General features: G+C 49.8%; 1 protein-coding gene across 2 annotated transcripts in view; it reads left to right on the plus strand.

The window, feature by feature from the left end:
• The window catches only part of SLC13A3 (solute carrier family 13 member 3), a 69,425-nt gene extending 53,535 nt beyond the window's left edge, over window positions 1-15,890 (plus strand). For both annotated transcript variants that reach the window (XM_032419244.1, XM_032419245.1), the window contains exons 10-13: window positions 801-913; window positions 8,389-8,550; window positions 10,929-11,066; window positions 14,128-15,890. In XM_032419244.1, coding sequence (XP_032275135.1) covers window positions 801-913; window positions 8,389-8,550; window positions 10,929-11,066; window positions 14,128-14,304 — 590 coding nt within the window. In that variant the 3' untranslated portion in view covers window positions 14,305-15,890. The remainder of the gene's footprint in view (window positions 1-800; window positions 914-8,388; window positions 8,551-10,928; window positions 11,067-14,127) is intronic.
• The last annotated feature ends 6,406 nt before the right edge of the window (window positions 15,891-22,296 follow it).

The raw sequence follows: 22,296 nt of genomic DNA on the forward strand, positions 1-22,296 counted from the left end.
TCAGGCAGGCCAGGTCACGTTCAAGGGCGTGCGGTGAGCCACCACCCAGGAGGGTCTGTCTCCAGGCCTGTGCTCCCAACACGGGGGTGGCAGACTTCAGCCCGCGGCCCAAATGCACCCCTCCTTGGTCGGTAGGGTTCCCTGGGAGCCACGCCCGCTCACGTGTGTCCTTTCTCTGGCTGCTCACGCACTACAGTGGCGGCCTGGTTCCCCAGAGGCTTGCAGAGCCTGGAGTATCCACTCCCTGACCCTTTCCAGAAGTTTGCTGGTTCCCGTTCTAACCACTGCGCGCGGACACTGCTGCCTTTTAGGACTAAAAATCCTCCCATAATTCCGTGAACCAAAGATACTCTTCGTTTCTCTTTTCCTGAATTTCCTTCCACTTTTTCCCTCTCTGTACACATTCAATTACAAAGAGAGCCTTTTCTCTTGTAAATGAGGGTGAAAGCAGCACTGCCCAGAAGGGGTTTTGGGAAATTGAAAGGATGTCCTGCATGGAGTTGGGGTGCCCGGTTCCAGGAGGTTCTCACGCTCTGGGAGCCATGACAATTATTTTTGTTCTGAGTAGAGCAGACGCCCCTCATGATGCTCGCGGGGGTTTTCCCTGAAGCCCCAAAATCAGATGCTGGAGCCAGACTGTGGCTTCCGGGAGACCCCCCCTCAAGTGTCCCCACAAAGATGAGGCTGCAGGGGCTGGTGACCCTTCCTCAGGCTGAGTGTCCTGGGTATGTGTCAGGTCCCCCTCTGCCCCAGGGGGACCGGTGTCCCCTCTTCAGGCTAAATGTCTTCTCTCCACCCAGCTTCCAATGCAGAGACAGAGCCCTTGCTGACGTGGAAGAAGGTCCAGGACACGGTGCCTTGGAACATCATCCTTCTCCTGGGCGGGGGCTTCGCCATGGCCAAAGGCTGTGAGGTAAGAGCCGCAAGCGGGAGGCAGGCCTGGGGAGGGGGGTGCAGGTTCCAGTCCTGGCTGCTCAGGGTCACCCCAGCCACCACCAGATCCCCCAGTTGCCAGATTGGGATCATCATGACTCCATCCTCAGCACCCGGTGCTGTGAAGGAAAGGAGTAAGGTCTGATCCAGACTCTCAAGGAGCTCACGATGAGCATGCTACCACTAAATACTACTACCATGGCTCGAGGGGTCCCGTGGGCACAGAGGAATAACCCTACGCTCACCCCCACCCCCGGGCCGGGCACTGCTCTGCGTGCTTTACACACATTAACTCATTTAAACTTCCCAACAAGCCTATGAGGTAGATGCCATTATTATCCCCATTCTCCAGATTAAGAAACTGAAGCACAGAGAAGTAAAGTGATTTGCCCAAGGTCACACAGCTACGTACTCAGGATTAGAATCCAGGTAGTTTGACGCCACGGCCTATACTCTTAACCACCGTGATATAAATATTAGAGATTATTAATATTAATCAGTTAGTGTTATTATGAATATTGTTCTAGAGGGCTCTTTGAGCTCAGAGGCAGGACTGGGACTAGAGTGAGGGGAGCGGGGCACAGAATTTCAGCAGGCTCTGGCTCTCAGCACTCTGCAGGTGCAGTGTCAGCAGGCCCTGCTCAGAACAGGTGCATCCTCAGTGTTACCCTTCAAACATTCACGCTGACCCTAGGGGCTGGGTAATATTTGTATCCCCATTTTACAGATAGGAAAACCGAGGCACAGAGAAGTTAGTTAAGCAACTCTCTGAAGGTCGTACAATTGCACTCTGCTCAGGAGCTGGGGTTCCAACTCCAGTCAGACTGCTTTCAGAGTCCAGCCTCCTAACGGCTCACTAGCAAGAACTTCCCAAGTGCTGGCATCATGTGGAGCACTTTGCAAACAGGGACTCGGTTCGTCTTCATCAACACCACCGAAGTAGATGCGATTGCTGTCCGCACTTCAAAGATGAGGGAACGGAGGTTACTCGAGGCTAAATAGCTTGCCTATGTTTGTGCAGCCAGGAGCTTGTTGGAGCCTGGATTTGAACCCCCAGTTCATGATGCTGGGCTCCACCTCACCCCTAAACCTCTCTTTGTAAGCCAAGGCATTTAAAACCCCAACCAATTAAGCGTTAATCTGAAATTAAGGTGAAGGAAGCCTGAAATTGCTTCTCCGATTGCTTTCTTTCTTTAATTCAGTTCTAATTTTCAGGTTCCAACAACGATACGATGTAAGACATCCCTAAAGTGTATATGAGTAAGAAGCTCAGGCTTGAGAATCAAAGTATCTGGATTCAAATCCCAGCTCTACCACTCCTCGCTGGGGCACTTTGGGCAAATTTCTAAACCTCCCTGGCTGCCAGTTTTCTCATCTATGAATTGGATCAAAGTTCCTACTCTTCGGGGTTGTTGGAAGTAATTAGAGAATGTAATAGCTGGTGCAATACATAGCAAGTGGGGAGCATGAGGAACTCCCTGTTCACTCTCTAAATCCTCATTCTGTGGTCTTGTGGGTTCTGCTTCCAGGGAGCAGACTCTGAGATGCAGGTGAGGGAGCAGGGGTGTTAGGTTGTGCCCCTGAGGTTCCTCCCTGTGGACGGGGGGAGGAAGGAAGCAGGAGAGGGCAGGGGGAGAAGCACAATCGTGAGCAGACCCCACGACACCTCCACCAACCCCACAGGGAACATGGTGCTGAGCTGGCCCTTCAGAAATGTCCCAACTGGTCTGAGATGGCCAAGCCATACCCCGGCATCCCTGCACCAGTCTGTGCATGTGAGCCGCCCCAAGAGTGAGCGTGACCTCGGGCAAGACAACTCTCAGGTCTGAGACAGCCCCTCAGGGGCTGACAGTGAAGGCCCTGGTTCCCTGCACTGGGACATGCAGGCCTTCAGAGTCCAGAGTGCTAAGCCATTACACCAGGTTACTCACAAGGCCTTCACTGACGGTGGTCTGGGTGGCACATTCAGGTTTTCAACCCAACGACTCCTTTTTCTGACATATATTTTTATTTTGCTCATTTTTCCCCAACAAATAACACATACAAATACAATAGTATAGACTTCAAAATGAGCAAAAGGCAGCCTGCCCCAGCAGGGACCAGAGTGCTCATGAGCAACAGTACTGTTTTTGTCTCCGTTTTAGGAATCTCGAGGACCAGAGAGGTTAACTGACTGATCCTAGGTAACAGAGCTCATAGGTAGCAGAGCTGGGATTTGAACTCCTGTCTGACTTTTCTCACTACTGCGTCCTATTGGGGATGTATCAGGGAAGGCTTCCCAAAGGAAGTGACATGTTATCCAGGTCTTGAAGAGGCCATGCAACACAATGGTAAAAAGCATGGGCTGTCAAACCCAGACTGTCTGGGTTGGAGTTGTGGGTCTTGTACCTCTTCACTGTGTGGTACGGTTTCCTCATCTGTAAAATGGGAATAATAACGGTGCCAAGTCGTAGACTTGTTACAGTTATGAAATGAGCCGATGCATGTGGGGAACTTGGAACAGAGCCTACATGGTTGGTTATTATAATTGAATGCAGGGGAAAGAGGGAAATCAGAATCAGGGATGACATGGAGGTTCTTGCCTGAGCCACTCTGTGGAAAGGGTGCCATTTATCCAGATGGTACGAACCTTGCCTGACCCTGAGGCAGGGGGTAGAGGAGATGGCCCTGTACCCCGGAGGCTTCTCCGAGTTCAGGATGTGGTGGGAAAAGTCTCGGCTCTCAGTGGGGGCTGGGCTGCAGGACCACTGGGCACGCTAGGAGGCCGGTCTGGCTCCTGGCCCAGCTCTGGGCCGCCGCTGGAGTTTCTGTTTAACAAGGGCTTTGTCTGGCAGCTGCCCCCTTTCCCCCACCCCTGCTGGTACCGGCTCCTCCCCAGGCCAGCACAGCCTGCCCCAGGAGGGACCAGAGCGCTCATGGCACATCCTGCTTCGTGGCCCCGGCCCAGTGCCCTCACCAGGCCACTGCCAGGCTTCCTGGGGCTTACAGGTCCTCGGATGGGGTCCAGGGTGAGCCTGGATGTGTGGACTCCCTAGTGATGGTTTGGGAGGGCTGGAAGCAGATCCCAGGGCTTGCTCTGAGCTTGGCAACTCACTTAAACTTTACCGCTCAGTGTCCTCAGTGCATTTTTCTCCTGCTGTAAAACTATCCATGACTCCCCATATATTTAGACTCTAGTCTGAAGGCTTCCTTGGCCTATGCACAGGGCCCAGCGTGACCTGGCTCTTCCCTGAGATCTTGAGTCCTGGCCCTTCAGGTCAGCTCCAAGGTCACCAACTCAGGGGTCCTTCCTGGTACCATATCTAAAGTAGCCTCCCCTCCAGCCACTCTCCCTATAACACCCCACTATTTCCTTCCCCTAAATTTCCTGCTCATTTGTTTGCTTGTTGGTGTCTCTCTTACTGGAGTGTAAGCTCCATGAGGGCAGGGGTAGTATCTGTCTTATTCACTACTGTTCTGGCATCGAGAAGAGTCCTGGTACATAACATGTTCAATAAACATTTGTTGGACATGACCCATGAGACAGGCTGTTTTGAGGGTTGATGCCGTGAGGCATGGAAAGTGCCCAGAACGGGGCTGATACATACCAGGTGCTAAAACCAGAGCCACCTTCAACCTCACTACTGTTATTGTTACTATAGTTTTACTATCTCATGGATTGAAAAATTGGTCTTCTTCTGGCACCTTCATGTATATCTCATTTAATCTCCACCAAAGTAAACTTATCTACAAATATATCGGGGTTATAGGAGCTTGAGAGTAAGTCAGAAGGGAGCAAACCCTGTAGGCAAGTAGAAACGTGTATATTTTCCCCATCCCTCATTTCCTGCTGGAGAGTCACCTGAATGAGGATGGTGGTGGTGGTGATGATGTTGGTGATGATGATGATGGTGGTAGTGATGATGGTGGTGGTGATGGTGGTGGTGGTGATGATGGTGATGGTGGTAGTGATGATGGTGATGATGGTGATGGTGGTGGTGGTGATGATGGTGGTAGTGATGATGGTGGTGGTGATGATGGTGATGGTGGTGGTGGTGATGATGGTGATGATGATGGTGGTGGTGGTGATGATGGTGATGGTGGTGGTGGTGATGATGATGATGATGATTGTGGTAGTGATGATGGTGATGGTGGTGGTGATGATGGTGATGGTGGTGGTGATGGTGGTGGTGATGATGGTGATGGTGATGATGGTGGTGGTGATGATGGTGATGGTGGTGGTGGTGATGATGGTGATGATGATGATGATGATTGGCATTATTTTATTGGAGAGGTAGCCTAATGAAGTAAGAGCTAGATTCTAAGCTCAAAATTCCAACCCTAGGGCAAGTCATTTCACTTATTCAGGCAAATCACCACCTCTTTGTGCCTCAGTTTCTTCAGCCATAAAATGGAGATAATTATATAACTTACCTCATGGAGTTGTTATAGAGATTAAATATGTTAATATTAGCCAAGTCTTTAGAAGACTGCCCAGCACAGAGTAAACTCTACATGAAGTGCTTGTCAGATAAATAGTAATGAATCCTATTCTGTGCTATGTAGAGGGACTGTGTTTTGCATGCATTTGTTTAATCCTTACCACAACTCCTTGAAGAAATCAAGGAACAGAGATGTTCATCAATTTGCCCGAAGTCAACAGCTTATAAGCAGTATGGTGGTCCGAATGCTCACACATGTGCATGAAGTCCTCTCTTTTTGCTTTCCTTGAACCAAATTCACTGGCTCTCTCTCCCTAGGAATTATTATACAGAGTTGTACACACACAGGCAAGCCTACTGTGTTTTATGAGGCTCTTAAAGATTGTCAAGCCTCTCCCCTCCCATCCTGCAATGTGGCCTCAGGCACCTCTTGACATCTTTGGGGGCCGTAAGGAACACAGTTTGACAACCACCGCCCTGGGCAATTTCTGAGTGTTTCGCCACCTCTGGCTTCTTGTGACTTGAAGCTAATAATGACAGCTAGCGTGTTGGGGGGGCTCACCAGGTACCGGGGCATTTTCCAACTGCTTTGTAGATTTGCTCCTTTTCTCCCAGTAATAACCTTCGGGGATAGGCACTGTTATATCCGGGTTTACAGATGAGAACACTGAGGCACAGAGAGGTTAAGTTACTTGCCCAGGATGACACGGCTAGGAAGGATTAAGGTGGGAAACAAGCTTACGCTGACTCTGGGGCCCTTTCTCCTCATCCTCTGGCCACACGGCGTCCAACCTTGCCTGTTGCTGGTTCTAGAGCCCCTGGAACACTGTGGGGCGGTGTGTTTCCAAGGAAACGGAGCTTCCAATACCTAAGGGAATGGGAAAGGGCAGGTGAAGCCCTTGGGAGTCCCCAAGAGAACCCCAGGCAGCAGGGGGTTCTCTCCCCTGACGCCGCCAGACCTCCCTCTGGTTGCGGTTGCAGAAGTTGAGCCAAGGACCCGAGTGTGCTGGGACGTTGGTTGGAAGCCCGCCACCCAGAGGCCTAGCCACAGGGGAGCTCTTGGCTTCTCATTCATCCAAGTCATTAATATTCCCTCTCTCCAGCCCCTCTCCCTTAAATCACACACAACTGCCATCAGTCTCTTAGCCAGAGCTGTGGCCTCTGGGAAAAAACAGTGGCCCCATTTTCCCCTTGAAAGATTCCCTGGATGGGGAAGGGCTGGGGCCTTGACTCTGCCATGCGCCATCATTTCTAGGCTATCAGACAAACAAAGAAGCGTCTAAATTTTACAAAGACTCTTCTAGGGAAAAATATCTTTAAGCATTTATTATTCGTTCCTTGAAGGTAACTTTTAAGTCAAATTATGGGGACAGGTGTAGTATTTTATTTTATTTATTTATTTATTTTTTAAAGATTTTATTTATTTATTTGACAGAGAGAGACACAGCGAGAGAGGGAACACAAGCAGGGGGAGTGGGAGAGGGAGAAGCAGGCTTCCCGCGGAGCAGGGAGCCCGATGTGGGGCTCGATCCCAGAACCCAATCCCAGGACCTGCTGGGACCATGACCTGAGCAGAAGGCAGACGCTTAACGACTGAGCCATCCAGGCGCCCCCAGGTGTAGTATTTTATTTATGTAAAAACAGTATGCTGTGTTCTAGAATCCATTATGAAATTTTAAGTTCTAGATAAGCAGTAACATTTCTATCAAACATAAAAAAAATGTATAAAGTTTCTTTGAAAAACCCAAGTGTATCAGGATCAAAGGATACTGGGTTGCCAAAAGGGCTATGGTAAGCACACACTTGATTAAGTATTTAAATACTCCTACGTAGAGTAACTCCTGGAGAAGTCAGCAGAGAGAGCATGGAGAGAATTCTGCAACACTGATGGCGGGGTAGAGTCCGGAGCCAGGGAGGGGACGATCTAACCTGTCTTTCTCTGTCCTGGAGGCCTGTCGTCGGCTCTGGGCATCACCCTTCATTAAGGGGGGCAGTGACAGACTGGTGCATCCAGAGGATGGTGCCCAAGTGATAGGGAGCTTTGCAGGCCCATATTTGCTTACAGAAGTTCATGGCACTGGGGCGCCCTGGGTGGCTCAGTTGGTTAAGCGTCTGCCTTCGGCTCAGGTCATGATCCCGGGGTTCTGGGATCGAGCCCCATGTTGGGCTCAGCGGGGCATCTGCTTCTCCCTCTGCCTCTCCCCCACCCATGCTTTTTCTCTCTCAAATAAATAAATACAATCTAAAAAAAAGAAGTACATGGCCCTCAGTGTGAAATATATCTCAGGTTATTACTTTTGGGGACCATAGGCAAGTCACAAAAACTTTGCCAGTCTCAGTTTCCTTCCCTGTAACACAGAGACAAATGTCTGCCTTCCAGAAAGGCTGGGAAGGGTTTAGGTGGTAATGCGTGCAGGAGCCAAGCAACCTGCAAAGCCTCAGGGGTGATGATTCGTATGATAAAATAAGTAATAATACAATGTTGCGTTATCATTGTAATAATCATCCTTATCATTACAAATATATTTATTGTTGATAATCATTTTGATAGTGCTGTATTTAACGTATATCTGATAAAGGTTTTATAGATGATATATAGTATATCTTGTATATATTATTATATGATAATGATCAGATTACTAATGAATATTTTGTATACACAATTGTGTTAATATTTTTGTCATTCATCATCACCCACGGAGGGTCCGGTTTTCCTCTCTCACTCAAGTTGGAGCTTAGCGGTGCTAGAGCCAATTGGATTATTTGGGGAACAAAGGGGTTTGGGTCCTGGGCCTACAGAGTTGGAGTAGAGAGCAGTTCAAGAAGCAGAGAAGCTGACGCCAGTTGGCTGAATGTGTGGCCTTGGACCTGTCACTGACCCTCTCTGAGCCTTAGTCTCCCCATCTGTGAAGGAGTATGGTTGTCACTGTTGTCATCATCGTGGTCCATCCTAACCTCCCTCCTGGACCCGGCCCCTGGGGATGGCGGCTGGGGCCGGGCGGGGGTGTGAACAGATGCCCCCCGCCCCCGGCAGGAGTCAGGGCTGTCGGCGTGGATCGGTGGGCAGCTGCACCCCCTGGAGAACGTGCCCCCGGCCCTGGCTGTGCTGCTCATCACTGTTGTCATCGCCTTCTTCACCGAGTTTGCCAGCAACACGGCCACTATCATCATCTTCCTGCCCGTCCTGGCAGAGCTGGTAAGAGTGGGGAGGTGGGGAGGCTTCAGAAATCTCTCCCCCGCCACGAGGAGCTCCATCCCGGCTACAGGGGCCTTTGCTCTCTTCCAAAATGCATGCAAGTGTCAGACCCTGATTTTTTTCTTTAAGAAATACGCAGAGTAAATACTTTCAAAGTGTACCAAATTTTCTTCCTTTGGAGACTTTCCTAGGAAAATACAAATTTTCAAATGTGGATTAAGACGAAGTAGGAAATCTGAGTAGACAAATAACCACAGGAGAAATTCTAATGGTAGGCGAAGTTCTAAGCTCCCTCTAAAGAAGGGTTTCTCAGCACAATTGGCATTTGGGGCCAAAAAATTATCTGGGGGGCTGTCCTGTACGTTGTAGGATGTTCAGCAGCATCCCTGGCCTCTATCCACTAGGTACCAGTAGCACTGCCCTAAATCATGACAATCAAAAATGCCTCCAGACATTGGCAAATGTCCCCTGGTGGGGGAGACAAAACCATCCCCCGTTGAGAGCCACCACCCTAAAAATCACTAGCCAGTCCTCAGAGGGTCGGCTAGGTGAGAACTAGCAAACCTGCAAAGAACAGCTAGCTCCCACCTTACACTATTTCAGAGCACAGAATAATGGAGAAATAATAATGCAGAAAGCCATCCAATCCAGGAGTAAGGTGAACAAAACCCAGACACCAAAACCAAAGAAGGACAGCAAAGGGGAAAAAAAAGTCACAACTCCATCTCACACATGAAAAAGATGCAAATAAATAAAATGCAAAATAAATCTAAGAATCATGCGAAAAGAACAACATATCATGATCAAATAGAGTTTGTGTTCAGAATTTCAAAACCGATTAACACTAGAAGTGATCAGCAGAGTTCTATATTTAAATAGATTAAAGAAGACCAAGCCATATGATTATCTTAATAGAATCCAGAACTGATCACATTAAATCAGTGTGGCAACTACACGTTTTGTATGTCAACGGTGATGTACCAGGCACACTTATCCGAGCCACTTTTTTTGGTTTTAGTTGGCTTATTTTTGCATGAATTTGTAATGGAGATCACACTGTGTTAGCATACAGAGATGTACTTTATCCTTTTTCAGTGGCTAGAGGATATTCTGTTACGAGTGGATAGCGGTGGGTCTATTTAAGATGTCTACTGAGGGACACGTAGGTCGCTTCATTGTCTGTGCACCTTTGCTTACATGCCTGGATGAGATCCCTGGATTGAAGAGCATGTGCATTTATAATTCTGCTAGATGTGGGCAAATTGTCCTAAAGTGGGCACGCCATTTTAAACCCCTGCCAGTAGCGTGGGGTGGGGGTCCCCAAACCTTGCCAAGTGTGATTTGATTGACTCACACCATTCCCCAGGATCTGAGGGAGCAGATGATTGAGAGAGATGGGGGTGCTGTGGGGTGTCGGGGTGGAGAAGCGTGGACCCAGGCAGGTCTGTTGGGGCAACTTTTGCTGGAGAAGACACTAGTGAATGGCACAGTGTTCTAAATGGTGCTTATCATCAAAACCAAAACGTTTTACATGTCAGGGAGTGAATTTAGCACTTTTTGAGAAAATGTATATGCTTTGGGTTATCAAAATTCCCTCGAGGGGCCAAAAAATGTCCTATCTTAAATACAGTAGTAGAGAGGAGACCAAAATGAATTGTAGATGAATACATCATTTGGGAGAGGTGACAAACCAGCCCACTGAATGAGGCCAACACACAGATGCATTTGATTCACACGGTCTTAGAAATTGGGAAAAGCTTCTCAACAGATGCAATCTCGAACTCTCTGTGTCTCCAAAATCTGGTGATGCCCCAACTAAAGGTGCCCGGGGACTGGCTATGGGGACTGTTTGGCTGAGGGAAGGACCAGGCAGGGGACTCGGTACGTTAGAGCCTCAGCTGGGAACTTGTGAGGAATGCAGGCTCCTGGGGTGACCCCAGACCTGCTGAATCAGAAACTCTGGGGGAAGTGGGGCCAGCAAGCTGTGTTTTAGCGAGTCCTCCAGGTCTGATGATACACTCTCAGGCTGGAGAAGGTGTGTTCTAGAAAAATCTCCCCAGCCCAAGCTTGCGGCCCCGGAATGTCACTAACCTTGGGAATGTCTTCTCTGTGTGTCTCTTGGTTTGGGTTCTCTTCGTTTCTGTCTCTGCTTTTGCCTGTGGATCTGCGTTTCTGGCTGCCTGTCTCTCTGTGTGTCCCTAAACCTGTCTCCTCGGCCGCTGCAATTGTTCTCGGCCGCTCTGCCCATCTCTGTCTGTACGTCTCTATCGTCGTGTCTCTTTCTGTCTCTGTCTGTGGTTGTGGCTTCCAACCATCTCCATCTGTTGCGGTGGCTTCTCTCTGTTTCCCTGTCGTGGTCTCTCCCGCCCCCGGACCAGGCCATCCGCCTGAGAGTGCACCCCCTCTACCTGATGATCCCCGGCACAGTCGGCTGCTCCTATGCCTTCATGCTCCCGGTCTCAACACCCCCCAACTCCATCGCCTTCGCCTCCGGACACTTGCTGGTCAAAGACATGGTGAGTCGGGGCTCGACCTAGCAGAGGCCCGAGAGGGGGCGGCCAGCAGGTGCTGGGCAAGACACCTGGGCGGGGCCCCTGCTCCTCCACCCCCCCCCCCCAGTCTCTGAATAAGTCATTTGGAGTGGGGACCGGAATATCTGGGTTGGTTTTAGCAAACACTCTGGGGTGATTCTTACGCTTAGACAATTTCGGGAAACACTGCCTTAGTGATGACTTTCCAGAGTCCACTTCAGGGACAAGGGACTTCCTTCTCTCTCTGGGCACTGCTCTCTTTTCTTACTTGTTCAGCCAACGGCTCCGTGCCTAGAATCTGTAGGAGAGACGAGCAGCAGGTCGCACCCTGGGGGGCCTGGAGAGGTCCCTCTCCCCTCACTCCCCTGCTGAACCCGCTCCTCCCTCCCTCCTCCTGCCTTCCGCTGCCACTTCCCCTCCACTGGCTGCCTGGGGGCACTCAGGGAATGCAAATCCTAAGCTGGTGTAAACCATTTCCCGGTCCAGTCTCTCCAGGCGCAGAGACTCAAGCAGGATAAACCGGAGGGGAAGGGAGGGAGGCGGTGGGCAAGAGTGAGAGACAGAAAGAGGTCACAGAGCAAACACAGAGAGAAGGAGGAGGCTGGTGTGCCTGGAGCGGAGTTGGGAGGATGAGGCCAGAGGCCTGGGGGAGGGGAAGGGTGCAGAGCATGCAGGGCACAGACTTGGGATCTTATGCGGCTCACAGTGGGAGGACTTAAAAGGTATCTGAGCAGGGCCATCCATGCAGGCAGGCTGGGTCCAAGAACCCAGGGGAAGGTCCCACAGGACCAGCCAAGAGGGTCCTTGGCTTCACGCAGGACAGAAATCAAACGTGAGCCAGAGAAAGTGAAAACAGAGTTTATTGAATAGCGTGAGTGACAGACAGAGAGTAGTAGAGGGAGTGTCTGGGAGACTCGGAGAGGAGAGAATGAGTCTCATCCTTGCTTGGGGTTAGGGGTTCACTTTGGGAAAGGGTCTAGGGAACATCGTTTGCCTTCAGGAATCCACGGTAGGGTCCCATCAAAGGGAGAGTCAGGTGAACCATAGGCTATTCCAGAAATCACTGGAGGTCGGGGTACGGATGCCACCGTCAGCCAGGGTTTGTTGGAAGCTGATGTCCTGGAATGTGTTCGGGATCTGGCTCTTCTTAGATGTTATCAGGTGTTTAGAGGCTAGGACAGAACTCAGAGAATAATTCACTTTCTTGCTTCCCCCTTGAAGTGGGAACACAGCTTCTTTGGCTTATTCAGGGGCAAAGTATGGAACAAGAGTAAACGGGGCCTGGCAGGAAAACAGCCGAGGCGGAGCCTTTCTAAAATGGAGTCCCTTCAGCTTCCCTACTTCCCAGTGACGTGGTTTGACTCCTGCCTTTCCAAGATCACTGTGGCTGCAGGGTGAAGTGGATCGTTGGGGGCCGGGGCTGAGTGTGGAACGGGGAGGCTGCTTAGGGGAGGCAGCAAGAGGGCAGAGATGCAACCTAAGGCCCGTCCTGAGAACAAGCGGACAGTGAGAGAAATGGAGAGACATCGCGAGGGACGGGAAGAGGCCGAGGGGCACAAGGGGGCACAGAGGGGCAGACATGTCAGAGCCAGTCTGGATCCACGTGCCCACCTGCAGGCTCTGCTCCCGAGAGTGATGGTGGAGGTCGTTGACATGACGAATGTGGGACAAAGCAGGCATTTGGAGCCAGGCTCCCAGGAGCCCAACCCTCCTCCCAGCCACCCCAAAGCTTTGGCCAGTCCCCTTCCGATCCTCCGAAGTCACCAGGGCTCTTCTGCAGAGGCAGGTCAGCATAAGGCAGTTGGACCTTGTCACTGGGCGTACTCCCTTCATGACTGACGCCCTTTCTGCGGGCCATCCGTGGCAATATTGATGTAACAATTCTCCTAAATCAACTCACATTTTTTTTAAAAAGATTTTTATTTATTTATATGACAGAGAGAATACAAGCAGGCGGAGAGGGGAGGGAGAAGCAGGCTCCTTGCTGAGCAGGGAGCCCGATGCAGGGCTCGATCCCAGGACTATGGGATCATGACCTGAGCAGAAGGCAGACGCTTAACTGACTGAGCCACCCAGGCACCCCTCAACTTACATTTTTTAAAACACTTTAAATAAGAGTATTTAAAGAGAAGAGTTTCTGATGCATCTGGGCATGGAAAACTGGTATTGTACGCTGTAGAAGGTAAGTCTAAAAAAAAGGCACAGACAAAAAAAGCAAAATAATTACATTTGCCCTGAAACCGATGACCTGGAGAAGGTTCTGAACCCCTGCTTGCTCAGGAGGGCAATTGGCAAGGAAGAGAGAAGTGTTAAGGGCATGATAGCACCTAAGGGAGACCTTCTATGGGAGGAGTAGATTCAAAAAGGGATTGAAAAGGGAGTGACTCTCACCGCGCAGTTCACAGCTGAGCAATGCTAAGATCAAACAACCAGAAAACCCGATGAGAAACAGATTTTCAGCCCAAGTTTGGACTGAATGGCGCAAGAGGTTAGCCTGGGGAAAAAGCAAACAGGCAGACTTGTTCTAGCTACTTAAAAAGGTCAGAATTCCCGTAAGACAAATTCCTCACAACAAAAAAGTATAGCCTTAAGTAGACACGGAGTGTGGATAGGTGTGAGTGTCTATGAGTGTGTGTATGAGTGTGTACGTGTGTTATCGATCAAACCAGATTATTTTCAAGCTGTGTGACCTGGGTAAGCCCACTTCTCGGAGCCTCGTTTTCCTCGTCCGTAAAGGGGAAGTAATGATAATCACCCTTCGAGGGTGTCATAGGGATGGCATGTCTCTACGACACCCACACAGCACAGTGCCTGGCCCCTAGAACCACTCGGCGGATGGGGACATTTTAGCTCTCTGAGGGGCAGCCTAGGGTAGCGTAAAGATGGAAGGGTCTTGGGCATCCACCAGCCTGGATCTGTGTCCTGGAACCATCACTTCCCAGCTGGGAGATCTTGAGTGAGTGAGTTCCTGACTCTGGGCGTGGGTTTTCCCATCTGTACAATGGGCCCTGAGCTGATCCCTCCCTTCACCTGGGCTCCATTTCAGGTGCGGACAGGCCTCCTGATGAACCTGATGGGTGTCCTGCTGCTCAGCTTGGCCATGAATACTTGGGCACAGACCATCTTCCAGCTGGGCACCTTCCCGGACTGGGCCGACATCCACTCAGCCAACATCACAGCACTGCCATCCACTTTGGCCAACGACACATTTCGGACCCTTTGAGTCCCCCTCCGGGACTCTCTCTGGGCCGGGCCCTCCCAGAAGGCTTCTGCCATCACCTGCTGCTAGGACTCTACAGGACAATCGAGCAGTTCTTTTCTGTGATCCAGTATGCAGCAAGCAAGAGTGACCTCCAGTGGTCCACTTGGGCCCACAGGCTCATTATCTAGGACACCTTCTCCTTCTCTTTCATGGAGGTCAGGGCCCAGATATCTCCCAGATCTGCTGCCAGAAAAACAAGCTCCTTTATCTCTGAGCTGTTCTATGGCTAGGATGCAAGAGAGCCCTATTTCAGCAACAGGAAGCAAATCTGGAATATGGCATTTGACTTAAACAGTTGGAATGGGGGGGCATCAATTCCTATGGGCACTGCTAACATCCCCCATGGCCTACTTTAGGTTACACTCTGGAGAGATCATCTTGCCTTTAGATGTCACCTTCCTCGGGGAGGCTTTTGGGGCCACAGCGTACCAGCTGTTTGCAACCACGGTGTGTCCTGCTCGGTCGGTGCCCATTCTGGGCCCGTTGTTTGAATATGACCCCTATCGGTACACCGCAGCCGGGGTTACTTTCAATCCCTGGAGACAGGGGAGGGACAGATGACCTCCTGAGGACAGGGAGGCTGTGCAAATCCTCCTTGCTGCGCTTCTGGGGGCCTGAGTACACCAGGGGAGTTCTAGAAACCCCCAGCTGACATCTCTACCTAAGCTTTTTAGGATTTTCCTGTTTAATCTGATTCAGTTTGACCATAATTCTGGGGTCAGGCCAAGCCCTGGCCCTACCATCCTTTCAGCGAGGACTCTCCTACATGTGGCCCGTGGGGGCCTTTGTGGTTGCCCGCTACTCCTTATTCCAGCAGCTGGTTTTTACCTCCCTACCCATACCCCGAGGGGTAAGCATGTTTAATTAGCAAAGGCTACATTTTTCAGGAATGAGGAAAAAAAAAAAAATGTCAGAAGATACATTGAGGCCTCATAAAAGGCCAGGGTAAAATTTCTCAGGCAGACAAAATATCGTAACCTTCTTCTGCAGAGGGGGCCAACGGAGACTTCCCCTGAGCCAGGGGCTGGTGGGGGCTGTCCTAGAAGATCTGATCCCTCCTTGTTTCCAGCAGAAGCATCTGGGCATCCCCAGTGAACAGCACAATATCAGGCCCAGCAGGAGCTCAGGATGTGGAATGAGTGACCCAGCATTAGCTAAGGTGCCCGTGGGGGGTCTGGAAGCCTCATGTCTGCCCTTCCTACGCATCTGAGGGATGAAGTTCCCTGAGCAGTAGGGGCTGGGACGGCGGCACCCAGAGATGAACTCGTCCTCAGAACGGCACGAGTGAGTCATGGATGTTTCCCTGGGAGCAGCGGGGAGGAGAGAGGAGGAGCCCCCAAGTTGGAGGATGGGCTTCACCTCTTCCCACGTGAGTACTTTAGAATTCAATCAGAGTTGTAGACCATGGCAGTTGGGAGCAGCACTCGTGGAGAACAGGGGATGGGAGAAGTCCATCCGCAGAGAAACCCATGGTACTTGTAACCAGATGAATCGTGATTTCAAATAGTTCTGATTGAAAATGCTATAAAATAAAGAGTGTTAATCAATACTGGGCCTACAGATTATTTGCTTTCTGGGCATAAAAGAGCTTTTTTTTTTTTTTTAAGATTTTATTTATTTATTTATTTGACAGAGAGAGACACAGCGAGAGAGGGAACACAAGCAGGGGGAATGGGAGAGGGAGAAGCAGGCTTCCCACGGAACAAGGAGCCCAATGCAGGGCTCAATCCCAGGACCCGGGGATCATGACCTGAGCCGAAGGCAGAGGCTTAACGACTGAGCCACCCAGGCGCCCGGCATAAAAGAGCTTTAAGGTGCCAAATTCCTGAGCTGGGGGTTCCATGGAACTGACCTCCCTGACTTCACTTCCCTACTGCTCTCCCCTCTCCACTCCAACCACATGCTTATACTGCCCTGCCTCAGGGCCTTTGCACATGCTGTTCCCTTTACCAAGAACACTTTGCTTCCAATTATGAGCTTATTTCCTCACTTTATTCAGTTCTCTGCTCAAATGTCACCTCCCCAGAGACTCTTCCCTGACCATCTGGTGTAAAATCTTGCTCTCATTACTCTCCATCTCCTTACTCTGCTATATTTTCCTTCTTAGTGTTAAGCCAGGCCACTGGATCATGTATTTTCTTGTTTATTAACTTTCTCTCCCTCTAGAATACCAACTTATCAGAATACAAACTTTATTTTTTTGAGTGCCATAACTCTGGTACCTAGAGTGGTTTCTGACACATAACAGGTGCTCAGTAAATATTTGATAAATGAATCTATACTAAAATTTATGAGAAAGCAATCTTACCCTCTGGTCCATGGTCTGTCCTATTCATTTCTTTGCTCACTCCTTCTTCCATTTATTCATTCAACAATATTTATTTAAAACCTGATTATGTGTTCATTCACTGTCCGCATCCACATGGAACTTACATGCTAGCTGAGGAGATAGGCAGTGGGCAGGTAAACAAATAAATAAAATGACTCTGGGTCATGATATGGGCTAAGAAGAAGATGAAACTGGACAATGTGACAAACTGACTCAGAAGCTACTTCAACCAGGGTGGTCAGGGAGGACTTCTCTGAAGAGGTGGCATTAGAATGAGACCAGAAGGAGTCAGTCACGTGCTCACGGTGGCATGGGAGGAAGGTGGGTGGCATGGGTGGTAAGGATCATTGGAAATATATATGAGACTCATGTCTGGAATACAAGAGGAACATCCAGAAGTCAGAAAGAACAAACACAAAGCAAAATACCTGTTTTAGTTACTGTGGTTATATAACAAACCACCCAACACTCAGGCCCTAGAACACAGCAACTTATTGGCTTATGTTTCTGCATTTTAAATTTTTTTTAGAGAGAGAGAGAGAGACTTTGAGCAGGGGAGGGGAGCAAAGGGAGAGGGAGGAGGGGGAGAGAGAATCTTTAGCAGGCTCCATGCCCAGTGCAGATCCTGACTCGAGGCTCGATCTCACGACCCTGAGATCATGACCTGAGCTGAAATCGAGAGTCAGACGTTTTACCCACTGAGCCACCCAGGCATGCCATGTTTCTGCATTTAGACAGAGCTCTGCAGGGATTGTTTTGTCTCTGCCCTACATGGTGTGGCCGGGGTCACTCAGCGGGGAGTTTAGCTGGAACTTGAACGTCCACGATGACTGTGGAGCCTCCAGGGAGTCTAACCCAAACCTCTGAACCCAACAGTGGGCTTCTCAGAAGGCAAAAGCAGAAGCTTAAAGTCTGGGCCTGAGAGTTTAAGAATTCAACTCTGCCACATTCTATTGATCAAAGCAAGTCAAAAGTTGGCCTGGTTCAAGGGGAGGGAACTAGGTTCCACTCCTTCGTGGGAAGAGTGACATCCTCATACAGAGATGGGAGGAGGCTTGGTCACTCCCTTTGGAAGGCTCGTACCATAACACCTGCGAGCAGGATGAGGGCAAGATACAGCCGTGCCATTTTAAAGCAGGCTGTCAAGATGGCCAGAGCTCGATAAAGACATGCTTGAATCCACTCGTCATCAGATAAATGCAAGTTCAACAAAGATGCAACAACACACCAATCCGACCGGCGGAAACTAGGCAAGCGGACAAGAAGTGATGATGGAACGGGAGAAGACAGACACCCTCTTGTGCTGCTGGGGAGACTGTTACTTCCGACGGTCAGCCTGGCAAGCGACGTGGCAGTAATTAGGAGAATTCATTACCTGCATTCCCTGTGGCCCACTTTTCCTACTTCTGGGCTCATATCCCAGCAAAATTGTCCCATAGTCCCTACGGAGACCATGTAGGAGGATATTCGGGCCACTGCTGTTGGAGGTACCCAGGAGCTGGAGGCCACCTAGATGACCTTCATGGGGTGGGAGTGATGGCATTTAAGTGAAACATGGGGAAGCTCACTATGGAAAACACAGCAACACACAGAAGTGATGAACAACAGGTACACGGAAGGTTCGGATACACACATACATATTCTGGCACATAGATCAAGAACTTACAGAGTCAAGTGGGCAGAGGGATGGAAGCAGTGATGGCAGATGAAAAACAAGATGAATAAAAGCCACTGAACGAGGGGTTCAGTGAGCCACTTTGGACTCCTCGCTCTACCCGTAACATGCTGTGTCACCTTAGGCAGGTCCTTTATGTCTTGGACTTTGGAGAGATAAGGGTGCATAGAGTCAGGGTCCCGGTCTCAGAAGGAAATAGTAAGCACACAGACTAGTTATTTGAGGACAGCTTAGTAATGGGTCTAGTTCCAAGGTGTGGGCAGACGGTAAGGGAAACCACGAGGGAAAATGTGAGCCCTCGGTGAAGGGAGGGAGGAGCACCTCCCAGCCGAGGCTCTGAGGGACAGAGGCCCATGTGGGGCTGGCACCTTTATTCCTTACAAGACAGCCCCTGATGACTCTGAAAGGGGAAAGCTGCCCTGGATCTTTCTCTACATCCTCCCTCAGCTCTCCTGCCGGCACTCTCCATGACCAAACCCAATTATTGGTCAGGGTTCTCCAGAGAAACAGAACCAACAGGATGGAATATATATGTATGTATGCCCAGGCAAGAGTCCAAAGGCAATCTGCCGGCAGAATTCCCTCTTGCTCAGGGGAAGTCAGTCTTTTGTTCTATTCGGACCTTCAACTGATTGGATGAGGCCCACCACATTATGAGGCAGCAATCTGATTCACTTAAACTCCATTAATCTAAATGTAAATCTCATCCAAAAACACCCTCACAGAAACATCCAGAATAATGTTTGACCAAATAGCTGGAGGCTGCGGCCCAGCCATGTTGACACTGAAAGCTAACCATCGCACCCACAGAAGCCAGAATGTAGGAGAGTTCTTTGAGGCTGTGCATCCAGGTCTAACCCCAGGGCTCAGGGCAGGGAGGAGAAGAGTGGAGACAGGGTCTGGAGGGGCAAACTGAGAAAACATAGCAGGGAAGGTTTAGACCAAATCAGAGCTTGTAATCTAGTGGTCCCCAGGTCTGCATCCATCTCACAATCAGGATTTTTGGGACACCTTTCATGAGTTTTAAACTTTTTTTTTTTAATTATTTATTTATTTGACAGAGAGAGAGATAGCGGGAGCAAGAACACAAGCAGGGGGAGAGGGAGAGGGAGAAGCAGGCTTCCTGCCGAGCTGGGAGCCCGATGTGGGACTCGATCCCAGTACCCTGGGATCATGACCTGAGCTGAAGGCAGATGCTTAACGGCTGAGCCACCCAGGCACCCAAGTTTTAAACTATTAAATGATTGCTAATATTCTTAAATTCAGAAAATTTCATATTAAAACTCTGATTTATGCTTCTCTTGGAAAAGAAAAGACCAGAAGTTCTGGCAACATGGGACCCTATCGTTACCTGGCAATAATTGTTTGGAGCTGAGTAGTGGTGAAGGGAAAAGTCAAACTGATAGGTGAACTCTCTTGTTTGCCACAGTCCCCACCCTTCCTTAATGCCTTACACTGACTCTCTTCATTTTAAAAACACCAGGTTTTTATTTTTTATTTTTTTTTAAAGATTTTTTATTTATTTATTTGAGAGAGAGAGAATGAGAGAGAGAGCACATGAGAGGGGGGAGGGTCAGAGGGAGAAGCAGACTCCCTGCCGAGCAGGGAGCCCGATGCGGGACTCGATCCAGGGACTCCAGGATCATGACCTGAGCCGAAGGCAGTCGCTTAACCAACTGAACTACCCAGGCGCCCAAAACACCAGGTTTTTAAAACTGAGTACAAAAAATAAAGATAAAATATCCCCTTAGTAAATTTTATATTGATTACATTTTGAGAGGATACTATTTGGGATATATTAAGTTGAATAAAACTTTTATTAAAAGTTGAATAAAAATTTTATTAAAATAAATTTCACTTTTTTATGTGGCTACTAGAAAATTTTTAATTATATACATGGCTCGCATTCTGTTTCTATTGGGTAGCATCGTCTATTTGGTAAGATTTTAGCCAACTCTCCATATTCTCAGGCTGAGTGGATGGTGGCAATATTCTATGCCCACGGGCTATAAAATTCAATGACTCCAATATTCTTTGGAACTCCGATGCTGATCCTAGATCTGAAGGCTTACCACTTCCTCTTCCTATACTGTCTTATGGTTCTGAATCCTCTACCCAGAAATTCCCCTCAAAAAGCTGATTCTATTTTGGATGATTCAGAAGACCCTTCCGGATGTTGTGGGATTTGGAGCCAGGCCAGCTTTATGTAGGCAGAAGTGACTGCCTACATGTGCTGAGAAAAGCCAAAAATATCTTCTGCCCTTTCCTTCCCTATACCACCAAACTCCCAAATCCTACACATTCACCAGAGGTCTTCAGGAAATGACCAACATGGTCCTTAACCAGTCTTGGGGCCACTGCAGATACTAGGCAAAGCCTGGTTGGTGCCTGCCAGGCCCGCTCCCCTCTGACCGGCACAATGCCCTAAAGTTCCCTATGTGATGGGGACCCTGGCCAGGGATCTGGCCCAGTGGGCGTCACAGAAGCCTCTATAATCAGGTCTAAACAGCCTGGGGCTCACTTAGGCAGAGCTGTCAGCCCAGGCGGGAGAGGGCAGGAACGTGTATCTATCTACTGGATGCTCTACATACATTATTCCACTGAGTGCTCAAGCAACCCTAAGGAGATATTAGTAGTCTCATGATAGCAAAACCCACACAAGTTCAGAAAAGGACAGTGTCTTGTCCGTAAGTGGCAAAGCTGGCTTTCCCGTGCAGATCTTCGACCCCCAGCCCAGAGCCCCCTCGGTGCAGACGGACAGCTAGGCAGCTCCTGCACCAGCCCTGCTGAGGCTTCCTGCAGAGGCTGGAAGTCGGCGGCCCTCGTGCTGGCTTTGGCCCACAGACTTGGTAAGATTGGCCGGCCCAGAGGTCTTTTTTTTTTTTTTTTTAATGCTGGCTTTAAAAACTTGGAGACTTTTACATAAAAAAGGGAATGACTGGCATTTTTGGAAAAATTGGAAAATCTGGTAATGTCGGACCTCTTTTCAAGGGACTTCAACCCTCAACCGGAGCAGGGCCGAAGCTGTCCTTTCCGAGGAGGTCTACACGCGGCAGTTCACGCTGTTTCCATCCCGGTCTGCTCTGCTCCTTTGCCTCGGCTGGCTGGCCTCTGCAGGCGCCCGGGGCTCCTGCTCCGCGTCTACTCTGGGCTCAGTTCTCTGCAGACTCTCTGTGCCTGGCCTGGCTTCCTGGAGGGGCCTGAGATCTGGGAAGGGTGTCAGGCCCTCTGAGGGCCACAAGTGTCTCATTCGATTGTGTGACCATGAGAATGTCACTTCCCCTATCGGAGCCACAGAACACCCTCCTTCAGGCCTGAGCAAGTGACCCAGGCAACATGTCCTTATAACGGAAAAGGATGGGGAGTCTGGAGCACCACCTAGGTGTGCCCTTCCTCACTGGCCCCTCCATCCTGCAGGGTGGAGGCCTGGGGGCACAGCGGAGGGCTCCTGGAGGAGGCAGCCTACTGGCAGAGATAGAGCACAGAGAGGAGGGGGGCGGGGGGGAGTGCCTGCTTCCAGATAGGGACTGGCTTTCCAATCAGCCTGGAAGTGTACCTGCCAGGCACATGCCACAGCAGGGTGTGCACACAGGGACCTCACACTTATTAAATGCCTACTGTTTGCAGTGCCAGATGCATCTGAAGGTAACACGAGTCTTGTGAACCCTTCCCTCCACACCAGTAGAGCCCAGTGGCTGACCAGTCGACTCTGGAGCAGGACCGTTGGCTGTAAGTCATGGCTCTACCTCTTACTAGCTGAGTGGCTTGGTCAAGGGACTTAATTCTCTGGGTCTCAGTTTTCTGAACTGAAGAATGGAAATAACAGTACCTACCACAAAGGGTTGTTGGAAATAAGCATTCAGGGAATTCAAATAGAACTACTGAGAAGCGTGGGGCGCCTGGGTGGCTCAGTCGGTTAAGCCACTGCCTTTGGCCCAGGTCATGATCT

This window comes from Phoca vitulina, unplaced genomic scaffold, assembly GCF_004348235.1.
Source record: "Phoca vitulina isolate PV1807 unplaced genomic scaffold, GSC_HSeal_1.0 scaffold22, whole genome shotgun sequence".
NCBI classification, from domain to species: Eukaryota; Metazoa; Chordata; class Mammalia; order Carnivora; family Phocidae; genus Phoca; species Phoca vitulina.